Source organism: Capra hircus, chromosome 10 (assembly GCF_001704415.2).
Source record: "Capra hircus breed San Clemente chromosome 10, ASM170441v1, whole genome shotgun sequence".
Taxonomy (NCBI): domain Eukaryota; kingdom Metazoa; phylum Chordata; class Mammalia; order Artiodactyla; family Bovidae; genus Capra; species Capra hircus.
Genome location: NC_030817.1, coordinates 83,357,323 through 83,381,632, shown reverse-complemented (window position 1 = coordinate 83,381,632; position 24,310 = coordinate 83,357,323). Strand labels below are relative to the sequence as shown.

The window sequence follows — 24,310 nt, the reverse complement described above, 5'->3', positions numbered from 1 at the left end:
TTTAATAGTCTATATATGTTAATTTTCAGACATTGTAATTTATGCTGTGAAGCTTAAAACGCTGATCAATCTCTCCTTTCTCCCTCCCTCCGAGATCACTCCACCATATTTGCCATAATTATTGGTTAAAAAGATTAAAATGTTGTCAGGTTTTCTTACTATCTTTAAGCACAAAGACATAATTTAAACTTCACATAACACTTGAGTCCCCTGGAGGAGGAAACGGAAACCCACTCCAGTATTCTTTCTTGGACAGTCCACAGACAGAGGAGCCTGGAAGGCTACAATTCATGGGTTGCAGGGAGTGGGACATGACTAAAGCGACTTAGCACACATGCCACCATAACATTTGAGTATATCAATTTCCGTCAAGTTAAACTTGCAAATAGTGAATTTTCTTATGTCCAACGGGAGTAATTGTTATTTGTATATACTTTTTTAAGAATGATAGAGCATTTTTGAGATGTTTGAATGCATAGGTTGAACAAAGGCTGCTTATACCATGTTTTAGAATACCTATTTGGTAGCTGCTTTAAGTAATTGACTCCTCTTAAAGATGTGATAAGTAGTACAAACAATATGCTCCTTGGATTCTCCTGCTACAAAAATTGCATTATGTAATTCTTGTCACAATGAACTTTTTCATAGGAGAAGAAAAGGTTAACAATTAACAATGTAGCTCGAAATTGGGACTTGCAACAACATCGAATAACCAGTGTCGCTATAAATCAAGATAGAAGAGATTCTGACTCTCAGGACCAGTGTCAGAACGATGGAAGCACCGTCTCTGCATTTCCAGAGGAAGCAGGGTATGCAGTGGTATTCTTTCCGGATATTAGTATCTTTGGAGAAATGAATTTGGAGCAGAAATGGGGAAATATTTTACATTTAACTATTTTTAAATAGTTTTCTTAAGAAAACCTACTGAAATTAGCAATAGGTTTTAAAAGTTAAGGTGGAAATATTGGAAATATAAGCTTGCCCCTAATTTAAGAACCCTTTAGTAGTTTCTTGTTTTTCTTAGGAATAAATCTAGATTACTTACTATAGCCTGTAAGGCCATCTACCCACCTTACCTATCTTGTCCCATAGTACCAGCCATTCTGTTCTTGTGCTGCAGGCTCAGTGATTGCCAATTTGGTTACTTCCTACCTTAGAACCCTTCTTCTACAAAGAGATCTATTCTCCCCTGCCCTGCTTCCTTCGCCCTGCCCTGGCTAACTGCAATTCAGCCTGGAGGTCTTGACTTCAACCCTCACTTCCCCTGAAAAGTCTTTCCTAATGACTTCCCAGACAGTAGGCTAGATCAGATACCTGTTTTTCTCCCAGTACTCTGCACTTCCCCTTGTTAGCACTTATGAGCATAAGTAACCACTGGGTAGTTGGAAAAAAGGAGAAGAGGGCAGCAGAGAATGAGATTGGCTGGATGGCATCACCAACTCAACGGACATGAATTTGAACAAACTCCGGGAGACAGTGAAGGACGCAGGGGCCCGTTGTGCTATATAGTCCATGGGGTCTCACGGTCGGACACAACTTAGCAACTGAACAACAACATAAATAGTTGTTTTGTATCTGTCTTCCCCACTAGAATGTAAAATCCTGGTTGTGTTAACCTTTGTTGTTTCCCCAGTAGCTAGCACAAATCCTTACTCAACTATCAGTGTTAAGCAATTTGGCATAAAACATAAGTAGTTACTCCAGTTGCAGTCTATAGTATCTGTCTTTTCCAGTGGCTCACAGCCTTTTCCTTCTATGACATACAAATCATATAACACATATCCCTTGGTTTATGAACAAATCTGAGGACACTATCTAGGCTTAACATATTTCACTTCTGCTCATAAAGGCATACTAGAATCAAGTCAATGAGAGGAATATAAAGCATACATAACTTCATAGTTTGTTTATCATTTAAAAATGTGTGTGTGTGTGTATATATATATATATGATTAAAAAGAAAAGCTAAAACTCAAAGATAGAATGCACTTCAGTTTTGTTTCATTTGATGCACAGTTATCTAATGGCCTAACCAAATTCTGAAACACATTTCAGACTAAATATAATATAGCTTTTATTTTAGCTTTTCAGCCAGTATTCTTTCAGCTTTCCATTTATGAAGAGTGTAATCAACAAGTCATTTAAGAGGAATTAGAATAATATTTTGGAAATTTCCTGTAGTTAGAGTTTGACATATATTTTAATGACAAATATACTTTAGCAGTTTTAGTTATAAGATTAATTTATATTGACCAGCATACCTCCTTTACCTCACTTGGGTATCCACATGTAGAGTTTCTCAGATCTTTCAGCTAGAAAAATAAGGAAATAAGAATTAACATTTTAATTAAGTGATAACTTATATAATGGATATATCACTTATATTGCCCTGAAACTTTGTTTAATATTATTTAAATGTCAAAATAATTCTACTTGTATATAACTATACTTTATAAAATTAAAACTTTATCTCATTGGGCTTTAGATTTATGAAATGCTACCCATTAGTTCTATCTGGTTTATCTTTTCTTTAAAAATATTTTTTCTGTCTTCCTTAAGAAGGATTCCTAGTTCCAAGTTTATCCAAATGACCTTATAAATTTTATTCTAAAATTTTAATAAGGTTTTAAAATTCCTTCTTTAATACATCAAATTTATTTTTATACATGGTGTTAGGTAAGAGCCTAACTTGATTTTATTCCAATTGACTAGTCAGTTTTCTAATAGCATTCCTCAATTAAATTATTCTCTTTTGTAATGGGAATGTCATTTTCATCTTATATTAAGTTCCCATAAATACTGGATATATTTCTGAACTTTCTATTCCATTTCACTAACCTACTTATCTGTTTTAATGCCAATACCAGACTATTTTGATTATTGTCATTTTATAATTTTAATATCTAGTAAGGGAAATATGCTTTCACTATTCTTTTCAAAGTTTCAATTCTCACACACTTGTTCTTACATATGAGCTTTAAAATCATTTAATCTAAATGGAAAGTTAAGAATCTTTTTCAAATGGCATTTAAGTTGTTTATTTCAATAGGATTAACATTTGTAAGATAATAAATCATCACTTTACAAATCATGGTATATCTCTACATTTTTCAAGTATACTAGGGAGCTAACTGGGGAGGTGTTGAGATGTTGAAGGAAAATTCTGAGGAACTAAAGGAAGTTATAGACCATGAAATTGTAGCAGCTAGTCTGAATTGTTGAGCGAATATTCCAGGAGTACAGAGTGACGAGATATATCAGTTGTTGTTGTTCAGTCACTAAGTCTTGTCTTTGCAACCCCATGGACAGCAGCAAGCCAGGCTTCCCTGTGCTTCACTGTCTCCTGGAGTTTGCTCAGACTCATATCCATTGAGTCAGTTATGTCATCCAGCCATCTCATCCTCTGTCACCCCCTTCTTCTCCTGCCCTCAATCTTTTCTAGCATCAGGGTCTTTTCCAATGAGTTGGATCTTCGCATCACATGGCCAGAGTATTGGAGCTTCAGCATCAGTCCTTACAGTGAATACTCAGGTTTGATTTCCTTTAGGATTGACTGGTTTGATCTCCTTACTGTCAAGAGTCTCCTTCAGCACCACAATTCAAAATCATCAATTCTTCAGCTCTCAGCTTTTTTATGGTGCAGCTCTACATCCATACATGACTAGTGGAAAAATTATAGCTTTGACTTTATGGACCTTTGTCAGCAAAGTGATGTCTCTGTTTTTTAATACACTGAAGGTTTGTTATAGGTATATCGGTAGAAAAGCTAAATATCTTAGAAAGAATAAGGAAATAGAGGATCAAAGAAAGGAATTTAAAAATTCAAGTAAAATGTCAAAAGAAAGAAATGATAGATCATATGGTCTAGGCTACTTTTAAATAGTCATGTAAGAATTGAATCGCCAGTCCATGTCTGACGTAGGGTGCAGCTTGCTTGGGGCAGGTGCATGGGGATGACCCAGAGAGATGTTGGGGGGAGGGAGGTGGGAGGGGGGTTCATGTTTGGGAACGCATGTAAGAATTTAAGATTTTAAAATTTAAAAAAAAATAATAAATAAAAAATTAAAAAAAAAAAAAAAAGAAAAGTAGAAGTTTGCCAATGAATTGGGAGAAAATGTAGTATTTCTGGGACTAGAAGTCTTAATGAAATTAAAGATGGGAATTACATAAAGTAATAGGGTTAGTAGTGAGCTGAACTAGTGGGAATCTATGGTCAAATTAAGTTCTTGAAGTTGAAGATTTTAGAGATGGACTATATGTTAGTAATAACATAAAAAACACTTTGGAGGCCACTGCGGCCCTGGGAATGAGTTGTTGGAGAAAAGTAGAAATCAATAAGGAGAGGAGAAGAGGAGAGAAGATGAGTTGAAGTTATTATTGTGTGGTCATTGAAGTTATTGCTGATAGAACTAGGTGTGGAACCAAGGGCCAGAGTATTCAATGGTGAACAGCGTTATCTCCATCCAATCTCAGCCATGCATCCTATGCCCTTATCACAGAGATGTTCACTGTTCACCTCTCACTAGTGTTGGCAGCAGCAGTGATAGCGGGAGTGTCATTGTTAGTTAATTGATTCTTTTACCTGGCAAAACTATCTCTGATTGCTGGACTCTGACTATTAGGCAGACTGATAGGTGGACTCCAGACTATTAATGTGACTTTCCTGATATTCTAAGCTTTTAAAACAACTTTTTTCCAAAAATTTTGTGACCCTCTAAAAAACAATTGGTTCCAAGGGAAAGAAGTATCTGCTAGTGAAAATTACTATGACTTAAAATTGCTCCCAAGATTTTCAGAACATTTATTAGGAGTTCTACAAAGCTAGAGGCTTTTTAAGGAAAGAGCACAAATGAAGAATTTGGAAGAGATGGGAAAATTGATGTGTGGATTCAATGCAGGGGATGTGGAGAGCAGTAATGAATTATTAGGAAAGAGATCCACAGTTTCTGGCAAAAATTTCTACGGTTGTAAGTTCAAAGTGCCATGGAGACACAATTACATTATCATGGTCCAAGCCTTTTTGATAATCTAAAAACTTTTAATTCAAGGAGACACAGATGACATTTATCTATGAAGTCAGAAAAGTAACACTTTAGAGATAGACAAGAAATTATTAGTAGAGACTATAATGCAAAATCACAACTTCTAGTAGTTGTAGATCTTTTTTTTTTTTTTTTCAGTTTGGCTTCTGGTTATGTGATTCCTGTAAAATCTGTTACATTGGAAAGGTAGGAATATTTCTTAAAGAGCTTATTTTACCTTGTATATGCCTACATGAAGGGCTCTTAAACAGAGAATCCAGATTGACTTTTTGAACTTCAAGTTCTTATTTTGCTTGAACATGCCACACCCATTGACATAGTTGATACTCATTGTTGGTAGGATCTTTGCATTAATATTGTTGAGAGCACATTCACTTGATTTTCCTTTTACCTATGTGGCTCCTCTTTTGTATGTTTAATTATTTGTTTATTTTTAAAATTTTTAATTGGAGTATAGTTGATTTACCGTGTTGTGTTAGTTTCAGGTATACATCAAAGTGAATCAGTTACACATATACATATACCCACTCTTTTTTAGATTTTTTCCCCATATAGGCCATTAGAGAATATTGAGTAGAGTGTGCTATATGGTAGGTCCTTATTAGGTACCTATTTTATATATAGTGGTGCGTGTATATATCCCTCATTCCCTCCCTCTCTCCTTTCCCCCTGGTAATTATAAGTTTGTTTTCTACATCTGTGACTCTATTTCTGTGTTGTAAATAAGTTAATTTGTATCACTTTTTAAAAGATTCTACATATAAGCAACGTCAGATATTTGTCTCTGTCTGACTTCACTTAGTATGACAATCTCTAGGTCCATCCATGTTGCTGCAGTTGACATTATTTTGTTGTTTTTTTATGGCTGACTACTGTTTAAGCGGGTTTCCCTGGTGGCTCAGCTGGTAAAGAATCCACCTGCAATGCTGGAAACCTGGGTTCGACCCTGGGTTAGGAAGATCCCCTGGAGAAGGGAACAGCTACCTACTCCAGTATTCTGGCCTGGAGAGTTCCATGGACTTTGTAGTCCATGGGGTCACAAAAAGTCAGACACAACTGAGCAACTTTTACTTTCACTCTTTTAAGTATATCTTGCTGACTCCATTTCTCCATTTCTATACATTCTGTCTTTGAATGTATATGAGATTGATCCCTGGGTCAAGAAGATCCCCTGGAGAAGGGAATGGCTCCCCCTCCAGTTTTCTTGCCTGGAAATGTCATGGACAGAGGAGCCCGGTGGGCTACAGTTCGTGGGGTTGCAAAAGAGTCGGACACAACTGAGTGACTAACACTTTCACTAAGGAATATAACTGGTATTTTAATATTTAACAATTTAGTTTGCATTAATACCAATTTAGTTGTATTAATTTGTAAACACTTTGCTCTCATACAGCTCCAAATTTTATCTTTATACATTGTGTGGACATTGACTTAGCAGCAGCAACACAGGTACTATTTTATGCATTTGTCTATTAAATCATGCAAGAATAAAGAGGAGTTACCAACTAAAAATACAGTGACACTGATCCAGTGTCTAGTATCTGTTCTAGTATTCTTTGTTTCTTCGTGTGACTTTGAGTTATGGTCCAGGTTCCTCTCATTTCAATCTAAAGGACTACTTTAGCGTTTTTTTTTTTTTTTAATAGAGTTAGGTGTACCAGCAGTGAACTCTCACAATTTTTGTTTATCTATAAATGTCTTAATTTCTCCCTCAGATTTGAAGTATAGTTTTGCTGGATACAGAATTCTTGGTTAACAGTTCTGGGGTTTTTTTTTTCCCCTTTCAATATGCCATCCCACTGCTTCTGTCTTCCATGGTTTCTGATGAGAAGCTGACTATTAATCTTACTGAAGATTCTTTTTATTAATACAGGACTATTCATTTCTCTCTTGTTGCTTTTAAGAATCTCTGTTTATCTTTGTCATTCCACCGTTGGAGTTGATGTTTAGAGTCTTCGCAGGTCTTTTCTGAGCATAAATGTGGACATAAGTGTCACCCTGTAGATTCCCTGGAGCACACAGGAGCTTCCCAAAGTCCTTCTTCCCCTAAATATCTTCTTTCCCAGCGTCTTGTTTCTTAGTCTGTTTGGTCTATCTATTGTTTGCCCTGTGTGGCAGCAAGTAAATACATTTTTGCCTTTAAATACTTTTGAAAACTGCCACCTAGGAAGCCACCTCAGCTATGGGGAAGCTCAGAGGCAGGGAAACAAAGGCAAGTCCTTGAGCTGATCCTTTGGCAAGCTACTGGACATGTCAAAACATATAACCACAATTATTTTCTAGTAAGGTATGTATGGCTTCCTCTGGCACCAACAACCCACACAAGGAATGTGAGCTGTCATGTTCAAGGCTGCCACTGAGCTGGGAAGTAGGGGATGGGAACAGGGTAACCTTAAATGCCACAGAATTGTCTTAAATTCTGTAAAAATCAACATTGTTTTCCTTCATTAAACATTCCCCTGATTGATGTAATATTTCTTAGATTCCAGAATTCTGAAAAAGTTGAATCTGATAGTTTTTGCTATCAAAACTATGGAGAGATGGAGTTTCAGACTTCTCTATCCTGCTTTTTTCCCTTCTTTGGTACTCTAATTTTGTTGTATTCTATGAACTATACTTTTATATTTCAAGATCAGTATCATTTATATTTGTTCTATAACCATTACATTTGTCAATTGGTAGCTTCTACAGATCAGCTCAACTAGTAAAGAATCTGCCTGCAATGCAGGAGACCCCAGTTTGATTCCTGGGTGGGGAAGATCCCCTGGAGAAGGGCTAGGCCACCCACTCCTGTATTCTTGAGCTTCCTTGGTGGCTCAGATGGTAAAGAATCTGCCTTCAATGAGGGAGACCTGGGTTCGATCACTGGGTTGGGAAGATCCCCTGGAGAAGGGAATGGCTACCCACACCAGTATTCTTGCCTGGAGAATTCCATGGACAGAGGAGCCTGGCAGGCTACAGTCCATGGGATTGCAAAGAGTTGGACACAACTGAGCAACTTGCACTTTCACTTTCAAAGATTGAAAACTGATAAAGTGTTTAGATGTCTGTGATTATGTAATTATCATGTAACTATTTTTTACTTGAGAGTCAAGTTGTATACTTATATCTTATTTTCTGCTTCCTAAACCATTCAAGAAAACTAGTCCTAGTATCAGATTCAAAGGTTACGCTTCAAAGTTTGTTGAAAACCGTGCCACAGTTTAGTTTGCTTCGTATTTGAATCATGCCTTTCTTACATAGTTTGTTTTTATCTAGGGTTTCTGATGGCCTGTTTGTTTAACAAAGAGATTTGTGCTTCCTTTGCCACATTTCAGTTTATTTGAACTTCTTATTTGTCTATTAAATAGTAGTATTTACTTTTTACCTGAATTATGTGTCTTTTTCATATCCTCAAGTACTTCTGTCCTTTCAACTTCTCGATGGTAGAATTCCTCTGATTTTAGTCCTGAGCTTTCTTTTCTCTCTCTGCTTTCCCCCTAAGCAATATCATATATTTGTTTGACTTTAAATACCATTTGTATTTTGAAGATACCAATATGTATGTCTTTTCTTCTATCGTTTACCCATTTGAATTGTGTTTAAGGGTAAAAAAAAATTTTTTTTTTACTACACTGAGATTATAAAAATATTCTCCCATTTTGTCTGCCTAAATGTTAAAATATGGCCTATCATATTTTAGTCTTTATTACATCTGAAATTGATTTGTAAGTTTGAGGTTGGGTTGAATTTCTTTGTTCAACTGGGAATAACCAGTTGCCCCAGTGTTATTTGTTGAATATTCTTTCCTTTTCCAAATCAACTGCAATGTCCTTCTGCCTGTTTTATTGGCAGTAGAAGAAGGAAGTAGTAGGGTCCTTGCAGATCTTCAATTAATGCCCCTCCCTGTGTTAGTCTCCCATCTTCCATCATATCTCTGTTCATTTCTTTCCAAAGTTTGGGCATCTTGGCTGACATTTTTGTTCTTGTCCCCACTTCATATTCAAAGCTATGGTTTCCTTTGTCCTTCCTCACACAAAATTCTTCACCTTCCAGCTTCCAGAAGCTTGCTGAAACTTCTTGCTAAAGATTGTCTTCCCCCTGTCCTCTTTACTTGTTGTTATTGTGAGTTTATAACCTTTTAATTACCTTAATGGGGTCTTGGAGGGAGAGGTTTCAAACACATGCTAATTCTATCAACTATTTTATGTGAAAGCACAAAGTGAAACATTTTAAGTATTAGAAGTTTTATTACTACATTCTCTGTAAGTCTTTAAAAATATAATTAAATTTCATCTTTCAGGAATGATACAAGCCTGGCTCTATCTGAAGGTAGAAAGTCAGAGGGCCACAGAGTCTTTTCCTTAGGGTTCCAATTTGCTTTTTAATGCTTCATGAGATTTTCCATTTTTAACAGTCCCATTTATGGTCTTTAGTATTTCATAATGCCAAAAGAGTGGCTAATTCTTGTGTTATAATGTCTGTGACCTTTGGCTTATGGGTGTGTAACTAAACGCCTGGAAATAAGTGTCCATGAAGAAATTATAGTCACATAAAGGGAAGAAATTCTGTGAAACTTTGGTATATCCCATTAATGATTTCACTGTTCACTGTACTTGGGACAGCTCTATAGTAAAATGACATATTACAGGTTTCTTTCCCCTGCCAGAAATGGGAAAGTACGTGGTGTAATGTTTTCTTTGCTTACATTGGATGCATACAGTGAAGCTGGTTTATTTTCGGTCATTTCCTGTCTATGAACAGTGTGGTATTTTAGCTAACACTACTATAATAAAATATAATGCATAAAACGAATTTCCACACCTATGAATGTTGTAATAGAAATTCATAAAATACATTATTATAGGAATCAGCACCACTTATTCATTGGGAAAAGAATCTTCTGAAATATTTTAAGTCTTTCTATTCTAGCTTGTTATAGAATGCATAAAGTTTTTTTTTAACTGTAATCCTCTGAAATATTGTCTTTTCTCTCCACTTAGACATTTAAGAGTATATTCTCCATTTAGCCTGCCTTTCTGGGACTTATTACTTTATTGTGTTAAGTTAATCATCTAGTCTTAGAGTCCTTTACTAATCAGGAAGGCATAGAATATTTTTCTGATTCATTCTTATATAAAGGTTGAGTTGGGTTAATGAACACTTGGAATTAACTTCTAAAAATCTTTAAGAGAATTCCTATTTGATGGCAGACTGCCTTACTGTTATATAAATAGTACTTGAATTGGGAAATATACATTGAAATGTATTGTACTTCATGGAAAAGCAAATTATAAAGCATGGATCCTCTGTAGAGGAATACCACATTTCTTAAAGCATGAATTTAGCCTTGACAGGGGTAAAACCTAGGCCAGGTTGACTCCATCACCTACTCTAAACCTTTTGAATCCTCCCTGTCATTCCTTCCCCACAGTCACTAAGTCCTACTTTTATAATCTCTTAAATATCTGGTATATCTGTGTTCTTTTATTAGTAATCATCATTAAAATCTATTGAAGTAAGCGTTAAGTATGGTTTGGAATTGATCCCTGGGTCAGGAAGGTCCCCTGGAGAAGGCAATGGCAACCCACTCCAGTATTTTGGCCTGGGAAATCCCATGCACAAAGGAGCCTGGTGGGCTACAGTCCGTGGGGTCACAAGAGTCAGACCTGACTTGACGACTAAACCACCACCACCATGTTTAGAATATTACTTCTAGTCTTAATAACAACTCTGAAAAACTATGTATTATGATATTTTACCTACAAGGAAACTGAAACTACAAAGAAATTCAGCAACTTGCTCCCAAAGTCATCTATTTATTCTGGCAAATCTAGGATTTGAACTAAGCTCTATCTTATTTTCTTGCCAATGCCTCTTCCACTGCCTGATGCTTTCTTTTTTGTTATATAATCTAGCTGACACTATTGCACTAGTCTTCCTACTAACCTCCCTCCATTCAGTCTCTCCTTGCCATCTACTTCATCCACAGAATTGACCAACTTATCTGTCTCAAGTAGGTCCTTGAGAGCAGGGAACATATTTTATTCATCTTTTTATTCCCAGCCACAGAACCTAGCTCCATGCATGGCACACTGGAGATGCTTAAAAACTTGCATTGAATATGGTTCTGTTATGTTTTCATTTAAAAATCTTTTTCTGCTTCTCAAACTTATGGGATAAAATCTGATTTTTTTGACTTCAGCTTCAGCTTCTACTCCCCTATATATTTTAGTGTTTAATTTCTTAATTTCAGTGTTCCGTCCATATTGAAATTGTTTTTAACTGAGTATGTTATAATTAGGCTTCTGTGCCTTCATTCTGTTTTTCTTACATAAAGTATGCTTCTTCCTTCTACTTCTGATAAAATTCTACTGTTTATCTTTCAAGGACTAGTTCAAATATCAATACTACCTCCTTCTGAAACCTGACTTCTCTGCACTAGCAGAATTAGTCATTCTTCCTCTGCATTTACGTAACATATTACTTAAATATTCATTGTGTGATAATAAGCCTATTATATTTGGATTAATGTATATGTTTATCTTGCTTTCCACCCTCATAGAATGGGAGCTCCTTAAGGATAAGTAACTATTATCTTTATATCCCCAGTGTCTACTGCAATACCTGACACAATACCTCTCCAGATTAACCTATTTGTTTAATGGGGTTGAGCTCTTTAGAAATTATACCCATTTGCTTATTAATTTAATTACAGAGTATTATTTGAGCAGTTATTTTTCTGGGACCATAAGTCAATAAAAGTGAAGAAAGTTTTGATATATCAAAAATCTTGCCCATGATTTCTGTTCTGATTGACTTTTTCAATGCAGATGAGCTGGTTGCCTGTGACAGAATTCTTAGGACAGTGCCCTGTATACAGTGAACTTTTAGCAAATGTTTGGCCAATAAATGAATGATAGAGCAAAAGAAATAATATGTATGTATGTTTGACTAAAAAGATATGGACATATCTGTTAGGCATACAAGAAAAACTGGAAGGACAATGCCCAACATATGAACATGGGGAGAAAACTTCCTGAATTATTTTTTTTATGGACATCAGAGCACACTTTGCCAGGGGAACAGCTTCTCTATTTCCTATTGGCCAGAGTTTGAGGCTGACCTTGAACCTCATTCAGAAAATAACTGAAACATAATGATCAAAGGATCAATACAAGAAGAAAATATAACAATTATAAATATATATGCACCCAGCACAGGAGCACTGCAATATGTAAGGCAAATGCTAACAAGTATGAAAGGGGAAATTAACAGTAACGCAATAATAGTTGGAGACTTTAATACCACACTCACACCTATGGATAGATCAACTAAACAGAAAATTAGCAAGGAGACACAAACTTTAAATGATACAATGGACCAGTTAGGCCTAATTGATATCTATAGGACATTTCACCCCAAAACAACGAATTTCACCTTTTTCTCAAGTGCACATGGACCTTCTCCAGGACAGATCACATCCTGGGCCATAAATCTCGCCTTGGTAAATTCAGAAAAATTGAAATCATTCCAAGCATCTCTTCTGATCACAATGTGGTTAGATTAGATGTTAACTACAGGAAAAAAACTATTAAAAATACAAACATATGGAGGCTAAACAACACGCTTCTGAATAACCAACAAATCACAGAAGAAATCAAAATATGCATAGAAACAAATGAAAATGAAAACACAACAACCCAAAACCTGTGAGATTCAGTAAAAGCAGTGCTAAGGGGAAGGTTCATAGCAATATAAGCTTACCTCAAGAAACAAGAAAAAAATCAAATAAATAACCTAACTCTACACCTAAAGCAACTAGAAAAAGAAGAAATTAAGCATCCCAGGGTTAGTAGAAGGAAAGACATCAGAAGAATTAGGTCAGAAGTAAATGAAAAAGAAACAAAGGAGACCATAGCAAAAATCAACAAAGCTAAAAGCTGGTTTTTAGAGAAGATAAATAAAATAGACAAACCATTAGCCAGACTCATCAAGGGAAAACGGGAGAAGAATCAAATCAACAAAATTAGAAATGAAAATGAGGAAGTCACAACAGACAACACAGAAATACAGAGGATCATAAGAGACTACTATCAGCAACTATATGCCAATAAAATGGACAACTTGGAAGAAATGGACAAATTCTTAGAAAAGTATAACTTTCTGAAACTGAACCAAGAAGAAATATAAAATCTTAACAGACCCATCACAAGCATGGAAATCAAAACTGTAATCAGAAATCTTCCAGCAAACAAAAGCCCAGGACCAGATGGCCTCACAGCTGAATTCTACCAAAAGTGTAGAGAAGAGCTAACACCTACCCTACTGAAACTCTTGCAGAAAATTGCAGAGGAAGATAAACTTCCAAACTCTTTCTATGAGGCCACCATCACCCTAATACCAAAACCAGACAAATATGCCACAAAAAAGAAAACTCAGGCCAATATCACTGGTGAACATAGATGCAAAAATCCTTAACAAAATTCTAGCAGACAGAATCCAACAACATATTAAAAAGATCATACATCATGACCAAGTGGGCTTTATCCCAGGGATGCAAGGATTCTTCAATATTTGCAAATCAATCAGTATGATACACCACATTAACAAATTGAAAGATAAAAGCCATATGATTATCTCAATAGATGCAGAGAAGGCCTTTGATAAAACTCAACATCCATTTATGATAAAAACCCCCTAGAAAGCAGGAATAGAAGGAACATGCCTCAACATAATAAAAGCCATATATGATAAACCCACAGCAAATGTTATCCTCAATGGTGAAAAATTGAAAGCATTTTCCCTTAAATCAGGAATAAGACAAGGGTGCCCACTCTCACCACTACTATTCAACATAATTCTGGGAGTTTTAGCCACAGCAATTAGAGAAGGAAAAGAAATAAAAGGAGTCCAGATTGGAAAAGAAGAAGTAAAACTCTCACTGTTTGCAAATGACATGATCCTCTAGATAAAAACCCCTAAAGACTCCACCAGAAAATTACTGGAGCTAATCAATGAATATAGTAAAGTTGCAGGATATAAAACTAACACACAGGAATCCCTTGCATTCCTATACACTAACAATGAGAAATCAGAAAGAGAAATTAAGGAAACAATTCCATTCACCATTGCAATGAAAAGAATAAAATACTTGGGAATAAAGCTACCTAAAGAAGCAAAAGACCTATATATAGAAAACTATAAAACACTGATAAAAGGAATCAAAGAGGACACAAATAGATGGAGAAATATACCATGTTCATGGATTGGAAGAATCAATATAGTTAAAATTAGTATACTACCAAAAGCAATCTACAGATTCAATGCAATCCCTATCAAGCTACCAACTGTATTTTTCACAAAACTAGAACAAATAATTTCACTATTTGTGTGGAAATATAAAAAACCTCAAATAGCCAAAGCAATCTTGAGAAAGAAGAATGGAACTGGAGGAATCAACCTGCCTGACTTCAGACTATACTACAAAGTTCCAGTCATCAAGACAGTATGGTACTGGCACAAAGACAGAAATATAGATCAATGGAACAAAATAGAAAGCCCAGAGATAAATCCACGCACCTGTGAACACTTTATAGGTGTCCTTTGACAAAGGAGGCAAGAATATACAATGAAGAAAAGACAATCTCTTTAACAAGTGGTGCTGGGAAAACTGGTCAACCACTTGTAAAAGAATGAAACTAGAACACTTTCTAACACCATACACAAAAATAAGCTCAAAATGAATTAAAGATCTGAACGTAAGACCAGGAACTATAAAACTCCTAGAGGAAAACATAGGCAAAATGCTCTCTGACATAAGTCACAGCAGGATCCTCTATGACCCACCTCCCAGAGTAATGGAAATAAAAGCAAAAATAAACAAATGGGACTTAATTAAACTTAAAAGCTTTTGCACAATGAAGGAATCTATAAGCAAGGTGAAAAGACAGCCTTCAGAGTGGGAGAAAATAATAGCAAATGAAGCAACTGACTGAAAGAATTAATCTCAAAAATATACAAGCAGCTCCTGCAGCTCAATTCCAGAAAAATAAACGACCCAATCAAAAAATGGGCCAAAGAACTAAACAGACATTTCTCCAAAGAAGACATACAGATGGCTAACAAACACATGAAAAGATGCTCAGCATCACTCATTATCAGAGAAATACAAATCAAAACCACAATGAGGTACCATCTCATGCCAGTCAGAATGGGTGCTATCAAAAAATCTACAAACAATAAATGCTGGAGAGGGTGTGGAGAAAAGGGAACCCTCTTACACTGTTGATGGGAATGCAAATGACTTTTACAGCCACTATGGAGAACAGTGTGGAGATTCCTTTAAAAAACTAAAAGCAGATCTGCCATATGACCCAGCAATCCCACTGCTGGGCATACACACTGAGGAAACCAGAATTGAAAGAGACACGTGTACCCCAATGTTCATAGCAGCACTGTTTACAATAGGTAGGACATGGAAGCAACCTAGATGTTCATCAGCAGACAAATGGATAAGAAAGTTGTACATATACATAATGGAATATTACTCAGCTATTAAAAAGAATACATTTGAATCAGTTCTAATGAGGTGGATGAAATTGGAGCCTATTACACAGAGTGAAGTCAGAAAGAAAAATACCAATACAGTACACTAACATATATATTGGAGACGGCAATGGCACTCCACTCCAGCACTCTTGCCTGGAAAATCCCATGGACGGAGGAGCCTGGTGGGCCGCAGTCTATGGGGTCGCTAAGAGTTGGACACGACTGAGCAACTTCACTTTCACTTTTCACTTTCATGCATTGGAGAAGGAAATGGCAACCCACTCCAGTGTCCTTGCCTGGAGAATCTCAGGGATGGGGGAGCCTCATGGGCTGCCATCTGTGGGGTCACACAGAGTTGGACATGACTGAAGCGACTTAGCAGCAGCAGCAGCAGCAACACATATATATGGAATTTAGAAAGATGGTAACGATGACCCTATATGTGAGACATCAAAAGAGACATAGATGTAGAGTATAGTCTTTTGAACTCTGTGGGAGAAGGCAAGAGTGGGATGATTTGAGAGAGTAGCATCAAAACATGTATATTATCATATGTGAAACAGATTGCCAGTCCAGGTTCGATGCATGAGACAGGATGCTCAGGGCTGGTGCCCTGGGATGACCCTGAGGGATGGGATGGGGAGGAAGTTGGGAGGGGGCTTCAGGATGGGGAACACATGTATGCCCATGGCTGATTCATGTCTATGTATGGCAGAAAACACTACAATATTATAAAGTAATTAGCCTTCAATTAAAATAAATAATTAAAAAAATAAAGCTCCTTCTTTTTAATCGAGGGGAAAAAAAAGAAAATAACTGAAAAAAGTTTGGTCCTGTAAGACCTATTTAATAGGTGCTTTGTTTCCTAGCAACAGCCCAGCAAACTTGCCATTTGTTTTTACTGAATGTCCATATGAAGTCTACAACAGTTGGAAATTAATTCTGCTTTGTTTTGGAACTGTACAACTGTTTTGCTGAGGCTAAGCTTATTTATTATTTCACTTATTTTCTTAACAGTTTACTAAAAAACTTTTAAAGAAAATAACCATTTTCTAATAAAGGCATTTTATTTTGAAGTTTATTTTTTCATATTTTATTTTATTATTATTTTTTTTTTACTTTACAATATTGTATTGGTTTTGCCATACATCAACATGAATCTGCCATGGGTATACATGTGTTCCCAATCCTGAACCCCCTTCCCATCTCCCTTCCCATACCATCTCTCTGGGTCATCCCAGTGCACCAGCCCTAAGCACCCTGTATCCTGCATCGAACCTAGACTGGCAATTCATTTCTTATATGATATTATACATGTTTCAATGCCATTCTCCCAAATCATCCCCCCCACCCGCCCTCTCCCACAGAGTCTGAAAGACTGTTCTATACATCAGTGTCTCTTTTGTTATCTCGCATACAGGGTTATTGTTACCATCTTTCTAAATTCCATATATATGCATTAGTATACTGTATTGGTGTTTTTCTTTCTGGCTTACTTCACTCTGTATAATTGGCTCCAGTTTCATCCACCTCATTAGAACTGATTCAAATGTATTCTTTTCAATGGCTGAGTAATACTCCATTGTGTATATGTACCACAGCTTTCTTATCCATTCATCTGCTGATGGATATCTAGGTTGCTTCCATGTCCTGGCTATTATATCATAAGGAAAAAAGATAAACAAGACATGTTCAAACAGACGATGTAAAACAACACAACTTCTCATAGCTATGATTCAACTTCTTTTGCTGAGTATCGTGGCCATCAGGCATCACTACATTAACTAGCAAACTTTTTTTTTTGCCTTGACTTTACTTTTTCATTATTTGTGTTTGCCTCACCTGTGAGAACCATCTTCCTAACCCCTTAGCCTGTGTCTGTATCACCGACTCTGCCCCTTTGTTCAAACCACAGTTGATGATTGGAACACCCTTTTGAAGATTCAGTAGATACTCCTAAGAAAATTCATAATTGTCTCATTCATTAATTCTTTGAAGGAATATTTACGACATGCGCCAGGAGCTGTGCTAGGTGCTGATCTACTATAGTGAATGTGACAGAGTTTGAACCCTCAAGGATCACATTATTCAGTAGGAGAGACAAGCAACTGCAGTACAGTATGGCCAGTGCTGTGTTCTTTTCATAAAGCCATCTTTATTTTAGTGGTACTGAAATGTAACTCCTTTATCCTATTCTAGAAATGATTATATGTTCTAATGGGTTATGTGTGCACTCAGTCGCTCAGTCTTGCCCAGCTCTTTGCCATCCTATGGACTATAGCCCACCAGGCTCCTCTGCCCATGGAATTTTCTAGGCAAGAAGGAATGGGGTGCCATTTCCTACTCCAGGGGATCTTCCAAACCCAGGGATCGAACCCGTGTCTCCAGCATTGGCAGGCAGATTGTTTATCACTAGCTCCACCTACTCTACATAGCTCAACACAAAGTTATCACACAAACCACAATATAAGGAACTCTTAATTCTCACCTTATTTTTGTTCTATTATCAGCCATTACCTTTATAGGATTTTCATCTAAGATTATTCACACACCATTGCTCACTAAATATTTGATTATTACTGTATAATAATCATTGCCATGAGCACTAGCCTGGCAGAAATCAATCCTTTTTATATTTTCTTGGTCACACATTCACAGAGTTGACGGATGTTATTACCCAACTTCTTATTGTGTTAACAAGTATGTTACATGTTAAGTGGTGCCTGTGGAGTAAGTACATGGAAATCTAGTAAAGCATGGTAAACCAGCAAGGTGATGGTTTGTCAGTCTTACTCACAACACCAGCATTATAAAACTTCTGAAGATCTTTAATAATGCAGTCATTTATATTGTGAAAAGCCCATTAATAGATTCTAGACCCTCCAAAGAGGAAAAAAATGTAGCCAAAATTGTAAACCCATAATTATGATTGAATATGAGAAGTGATGTATCAGAGGAGTATATAAAATTCTGTTGTAGCCCAAAGAAAGGCAAAACATTAATATGTTAGTAAGGGCAAATAAATACTATCTAAAGGCAAAATTCCGTAATGAAAACAAAGCATTATTTGAGTTTTGAGATTGAGTAACAAATAGTTATGTCTGTATTCATGAAGCAGAAAATTTGAGTTGGATCAAGCAGCTATGGTTTTTCCAGTAGTCGCGTATGGATGTGAGAGTTGGACTATAAAGAAAGCTGAGCGCCTAAGAATTGATACTTTTGAACTGTGGTGTTGGAGAAGACTCTTGAGAGTCCCTTGGACTGCAAGGAGATCCAACCAGTCCATCCTAAAGGAAATCAGTCCTGAATATTCATTGGAAGGACTGATGCTGAAGCTGAAACTCCAATACTTTGGTGACCTGATGCAGAGAACTGACTCATTGGAACAGACCCTGATGCTAGGAAAGATTGAAGGCAGGAGAAGGACACAACAGAGAATGAGATGGTTGGATGACATTACCAACTCAATGGACATGAGTTAGAGCAAGCTCTGGAAGTTGGTGATGGACAGGAAGGCCTGGCATGCTACAGTCCATGGGGTCGCAAAGAGTCAGACACAACTGAGCGACTGAACTGAAGCTATTTCTTTTCTTCTTCAAGAGCATTCATTTAGGTAACCTTTTACAGAAGTGTGGCTCTAACTTTGAAAATATTAACAGTTATCATAGTCACTAGAGTATGTGAAGTTATTTTGCATGTGTACTGGATTTTTTATCATTTCTTATTTCAATACGGGGAGGGAGTCTTCATTGATTTTGCTGCCTATAACTGTAATATATTTACACTTGCATATTTTCAAACACATTGAACTATTTAAAAATGTGGAGTCAAAGTTAGCCCTTAGTCCAGCTTCTGAGAGAGAAACTATTGTTAGCAGTTAGTATGTGAATTCCCAAGTATTTTATAAACATAGTTTTATATTATATTGTTCTTACTATAGAAATATTATTCTGTAAAATGCATTTTTTTTCAGTCAGACAGTGGAATACTTTCCAGAGTAGGCAAACTTACTTGTTTTGACATGCAAAAGCATCTATGCTGTATTAAATGGATTGTCTTATTTTTTTTCTTTTTTTTAAAACCTTTTTATTTTGTATTGGGGTTTAGCCAGTTAACAATGTGATAGTTTCAGGTGAACAGTGAAGGGACTCAGCCATACATATACATGTATCCATTCTCTCCCAAGCTCCCGTCCCATCCAGGCTGCCACATAACACTGAGCAGAATTCCATGTGCTATTCAGTAGGTCCTTCTTGGTTATCTTAAATGTATTATTTTAAAACTAAATAGAATATCAATTATCTTCCATCAGTATAAATAATTTGGGTTTAAAAGTAGTAATTTTTTGTTCACATGTGCCTCTTTTTAAATTAAAGTATATGACTATAGAAGAATATAAAGCTTCAGTTCAGTTCAGTCGCTCAGTCGTGTCCAACTCTCTGCGACCCCATGAATTGCAGCATGCCAGGCCTCCCTGTCCATCACCAATTCCCAGAGTTCACTCAGACTCATGTCCGTCAAGCTTGCAGATGCACTATTGAAAATTAGTCTCTGGTACTCTGGGTTTAATTATTGAAATAAAAAGAAATGGATGTAAAATTTCAAATACCTTTTCCAACAGATCTTTATAATCTGTTATTTACTTTGCATGATAAAACTTTCATTAAGATTATATGATGGGTTTCCCAGGTCTCTGGACTCAGGACTCACCAGTGGATTACAGGATCTATCTGTCACAGACACACACCTTGTTGAAGTGGATGGAGACACGCTTTCCCTGTATGGCTCAGGAGCACTGGAGTGTCTGGATCGGAACTGGAGCATGCAAACAGCAGGAATGGTGACAACAGTGTCCTTCACGTTCATAGAATTTGATGAAATCGTCCAAGTGCTTCCCAAATTGAAGATTAAGTTTCCTAATTCTCTGGTAAGCATTTCCTTTTTGTTGTATATTTGAATTCTTCTCAGTCATGACTTGTATATTCAGGCCAAAGACCTATTTTAACTTTTATTTATGCTGTTTCTATCTGGCAGGGAGACTAAGTTCTTATGTTGAATTTCTGAATCTGATATTTAAATTAGTACTCATAAATGGCCTTGCAGTCTTCTATTAATATTGGAAATTTTCTCTCTAGAAAATGCTTCCTTATGGAGTATGAAGGACTGATGTAATTTTATTCAAGTGACATGCTTCTACTTTGGGAAACTTTCAACAGGACCTCACCTAACTCTATATTATAAATTCATTTACTATACCTGGTATTAACAGGACAAGTGTACTCACATATAATTTTTATAGTAGTCCCCTAACAACATTTAAAATCATTTTAATAGCTCATTAAAGTTACTTTGAGAAATTTGCCTTTTCCAGTTATGGTATTATTATATTAATTATTAGTATGAATTTGTGAAAGCTGTGATTTCGGAGTTCTTTCTTGAGTTTTTATTATCATTGTGTTTTTCTCAATTAGCTAGTGATTTCCCTCACCAACGCTTTTTTTAAAATTTATTTTAATTAAAGTCTAAATATTGTAAAAAAACCACAATATTGTAGTGGTTTTTGTCACACATTGACATGAATCAGCCATGAGTGTACATGTGTTCCCCATCCTGAAGCCCCCTCCCAACTTCCTCCCCATCCCATCCCTCAGGGTCATCCCAGTGCACCAGCCCTGAGCACCCTGTCTCATGCATTGAACCTAGACTGGTGATCTATTTCACATATGGTAATATACATGTTTAAGTGTTATTCTCTCAAATCATCCCACCCTCACCTTCTCCCACAGAGTCCAAAAGTCTGTTCTTTACATCTGTGTCTCTTTTGCTATCTCGCATATAAGGTCATTGTTACCATCTTTCTAAATTCCATATATATGCATTAATATACTGTATTGGTGTTTTACTTTCTGATTTACTTCATTCTGTATAATAGGCTCCAGTTTCATCCACCTCATTAGAACTGATTCAAATGCATTCTTTTTAATAGCTAAGTAATATTCCATTGTGTATATGTACCACAGTTTTCTTATCCATTCGTCTGCCAATGGACATCTAGGTTGCTTCCATGTCCTGGCTATTGTAAACATTGCTGCGATGAACATTGGGGTACATGAGTCCCTTTCAATTCTGGTTTCCTCGTCACCAACTCTTTTATAATGTATTTTGTTCTTTTGTTATATTTTCCTCTCTAATAAAAAGGATAGTAGTGGAGACAGTGTGTTTAGAAAAGATCATCCAAATTCACAGACAGAACATTTCTATTAGCATTTCAATGTTGGTATTTTGTTTTCTGATAGCCAGTTTAAGTAGCCTACATAGTAATTAGCAAGATAAAAGTAATAATGGTTAACTAGTTCTTCTCAGAAGTACTGTGAGCCCTGTATTCGTAAAGTTCTGAAAATTTTACTTCTGGTTTTCCCTTTATAGATTTAATCTCCATATAAAACATATAAAATCATTGTAATATCTGGAAGAGTCTGAATTATTGTATATTTATATAATTTTTTAGAAATGTAGTTAGTTAATAGATAGGTGGGCGTCCTTTCCAGAATGGAAATCACTTCAAATTCAATATTGGGTGGCTTAATATATTCTATCAATAATTTTGTATTAGGTAGATTAAAGGTATTTAAGTTTAATACATTTAGTTGTATTAATGAAAACATATTAGTTAACCCTAAAATTTAGACTTATTTGGGGAATGATAGTGAAGCTTTAATGGTAACATTTTAAGATGGTTAGAGCCAATATTCACCCCTTTTTTGTTTATTATTGTAGCACCTTAAATTCAAGGAAACAAATCTTGTAATGCTGCAGCAATTTAATGCACTAGCACAGCTCCGTCGAGTTGACCAGTTGACAATTGATCCTCAAGGAAATCCAGTTGTCGGTTTTACACTCTGGAAATATTATGTCCTGTTTAGGCTGAGCCATTTTAATATGCAGAAAATAAATGGAACAGAGGTAAGCTAAACACTAAGTCAACTGTAGAACTGAAATGTTCCTTTTAAAGGGAAATAATCGTAAAAATATCCAGGAATTTATGTATAAAATCACGATTGAACTTTTGAGAAATAATTTTTTTTTTAAATCGTCACATTTAAAATGTTGAAAAGCTAAAAATATTTGTCTAAAAACCTCTAATGTACTAGGCAAATTTTGTGAATAAATTAGTAACCAGATCATGGTGAACAGTAAATACTTCTTCTATTGTTTTTAAGTATTCAGAGAAGGATTGATAGAATAATAGTTTAAAATGAAAAGAAAAAGAACACTTCTGTAAGTAATGTGATCTTTGTGTTTCTCAGAGTGTTTTACATACTGACATGTAAAAGGGCCTGGGGAAGTGATACTAAATGTCATTTAATAAAGGTTGCGATAGAGGAAGGGAAGAATAACATGCAAAAAAATGTACATAGGGAAAGAAGAGTGATTTTAAAAGAAGATAAGAGGGAGAAATAAGCAAGGAGGAAAGTTAAAAGACGAAAAAGTCTACATGAATGAAAAAGGAAATAAAACAACCATAAGTAAAAGTCTAGATTGCTTTGTTAATAGTTTGTAACAGCTGCTTGGACATATCTACATTGTATAATTCAGGTCTGGAGCCTGAATAGCTGGAAAATTATTAGCAAAGAGTTATTTTTCAGATTGATTCTGCTAAGCTTGTCATGAGGGTAATCCTCCAGCTATCCAAAGATCATGTTCTCTTTAAATATTACTTTGGAAGAAGAGAGAGAAGCTATGCTTCTTCTTCTGTGGAATTCCAGAACTGAGTTTAGATAGTCCTCCAAAAGGAAAAAATCTTTTAATATGCTACTAGTATTAGTGTGATTATCTCTTAAAATTCAAACCTCCTTATTGTAAGACGAGCTATAATCAACTTTGCTAGCAGGGTGGGAAGAGCAACTATTGTTCCCTGCAACTGATACACTATAAGTAGTGAAGTGAAGTGAAGTTGCTCAGTCGTGTCCGACTCTTTGCGACTCCGTGGACTGTAACCTACCAGGCTCCTCTGTCCATGGGATTTTCCAGGCAAGAATACTGGAGTGGGTTGCCATTTCCTTCTCCAGGGGATCTTCCCGACCCAGGGATTGAACCGGGTCTCCTGCCTTGCAGGCAAACGCTTTAACCTCTGAGCCACCAGGGAAGGTAACTCTGGCCTAAAACTTGAGAACTCCAGCATACCATCAGGAGATTGCAGGTCTCTGGGTCAGCATACAAGAGCCATGTGAAATTTGCATCAGCTACTTTGGCCACCTCATGAGAAGAGCTGACTCATTGGAAAAGACGCTGATGCTGGGAGGGATTGGGGGCAGGAGGAGAAGGGGACAACAGAGGATGAGATGGCTGGATGGCATCACCGACTCGATGGACATGAGTTTGGGTAAACTCCGGGAGTTGGTGATGGACAGGGAGGCCTGGTGTGCTGCGATTCATGGGGTCGCAAAGAGTCGGACACGACTGAGCGACTGAACTGAACTGTTGCAGCCATTAAATTAAAACACACTAACTCCTTGGAAGAAAAGTTATGACCAACCTAGATAGCATATTCAAAAGCAGAGACATCACTTTGCCAACAAAGGTCCGTCTAGTCAAGGCTATGGTTTTTCCAGAAGTCATGTATGGATGTGAGAGTTGGACTGTGAAGAAAGCTGAGCGCTGAAGAATTGATGCTTTTGAACTGTGGTGTTGGAGAAGACTCTTGAGAGTCCCTTGAACTGCAAGGAGATCCAACCAGT

At 36.4% G+C, this 24,310-nt stretch overlaps 1 protein-coding gene across 2 annotated transcripts in view; it reads left to right on the top strand.

The window, feature by feature from the left end:
• LRRC49 (leucine rich repeat containing 49) overlaps window positions 1–24,310 on the top strand; it is a 154,678-nt gene that overhangs the window by 111,941 nt on the left and 18,427 nt on the right. For both annotated transcript variants that reach the window (XM_005685165.3, XM_005685164.3), the window contains 3 exons: window positions 649–809; window positions 20,262–20,499; window positions 22,350–22,535. In XM_005685165.3, the coding sequence (XP_005685222.1) occupies window positions 649–809; window positions 20,262–20,499; window positions 22,350–22,535 (585 nt within the window). The remainder of the gene's footprint in view (window positions 1–648; window positions 810–20,261; window positions 20,500–22,349; window positions 22,536–24,310) is intronic.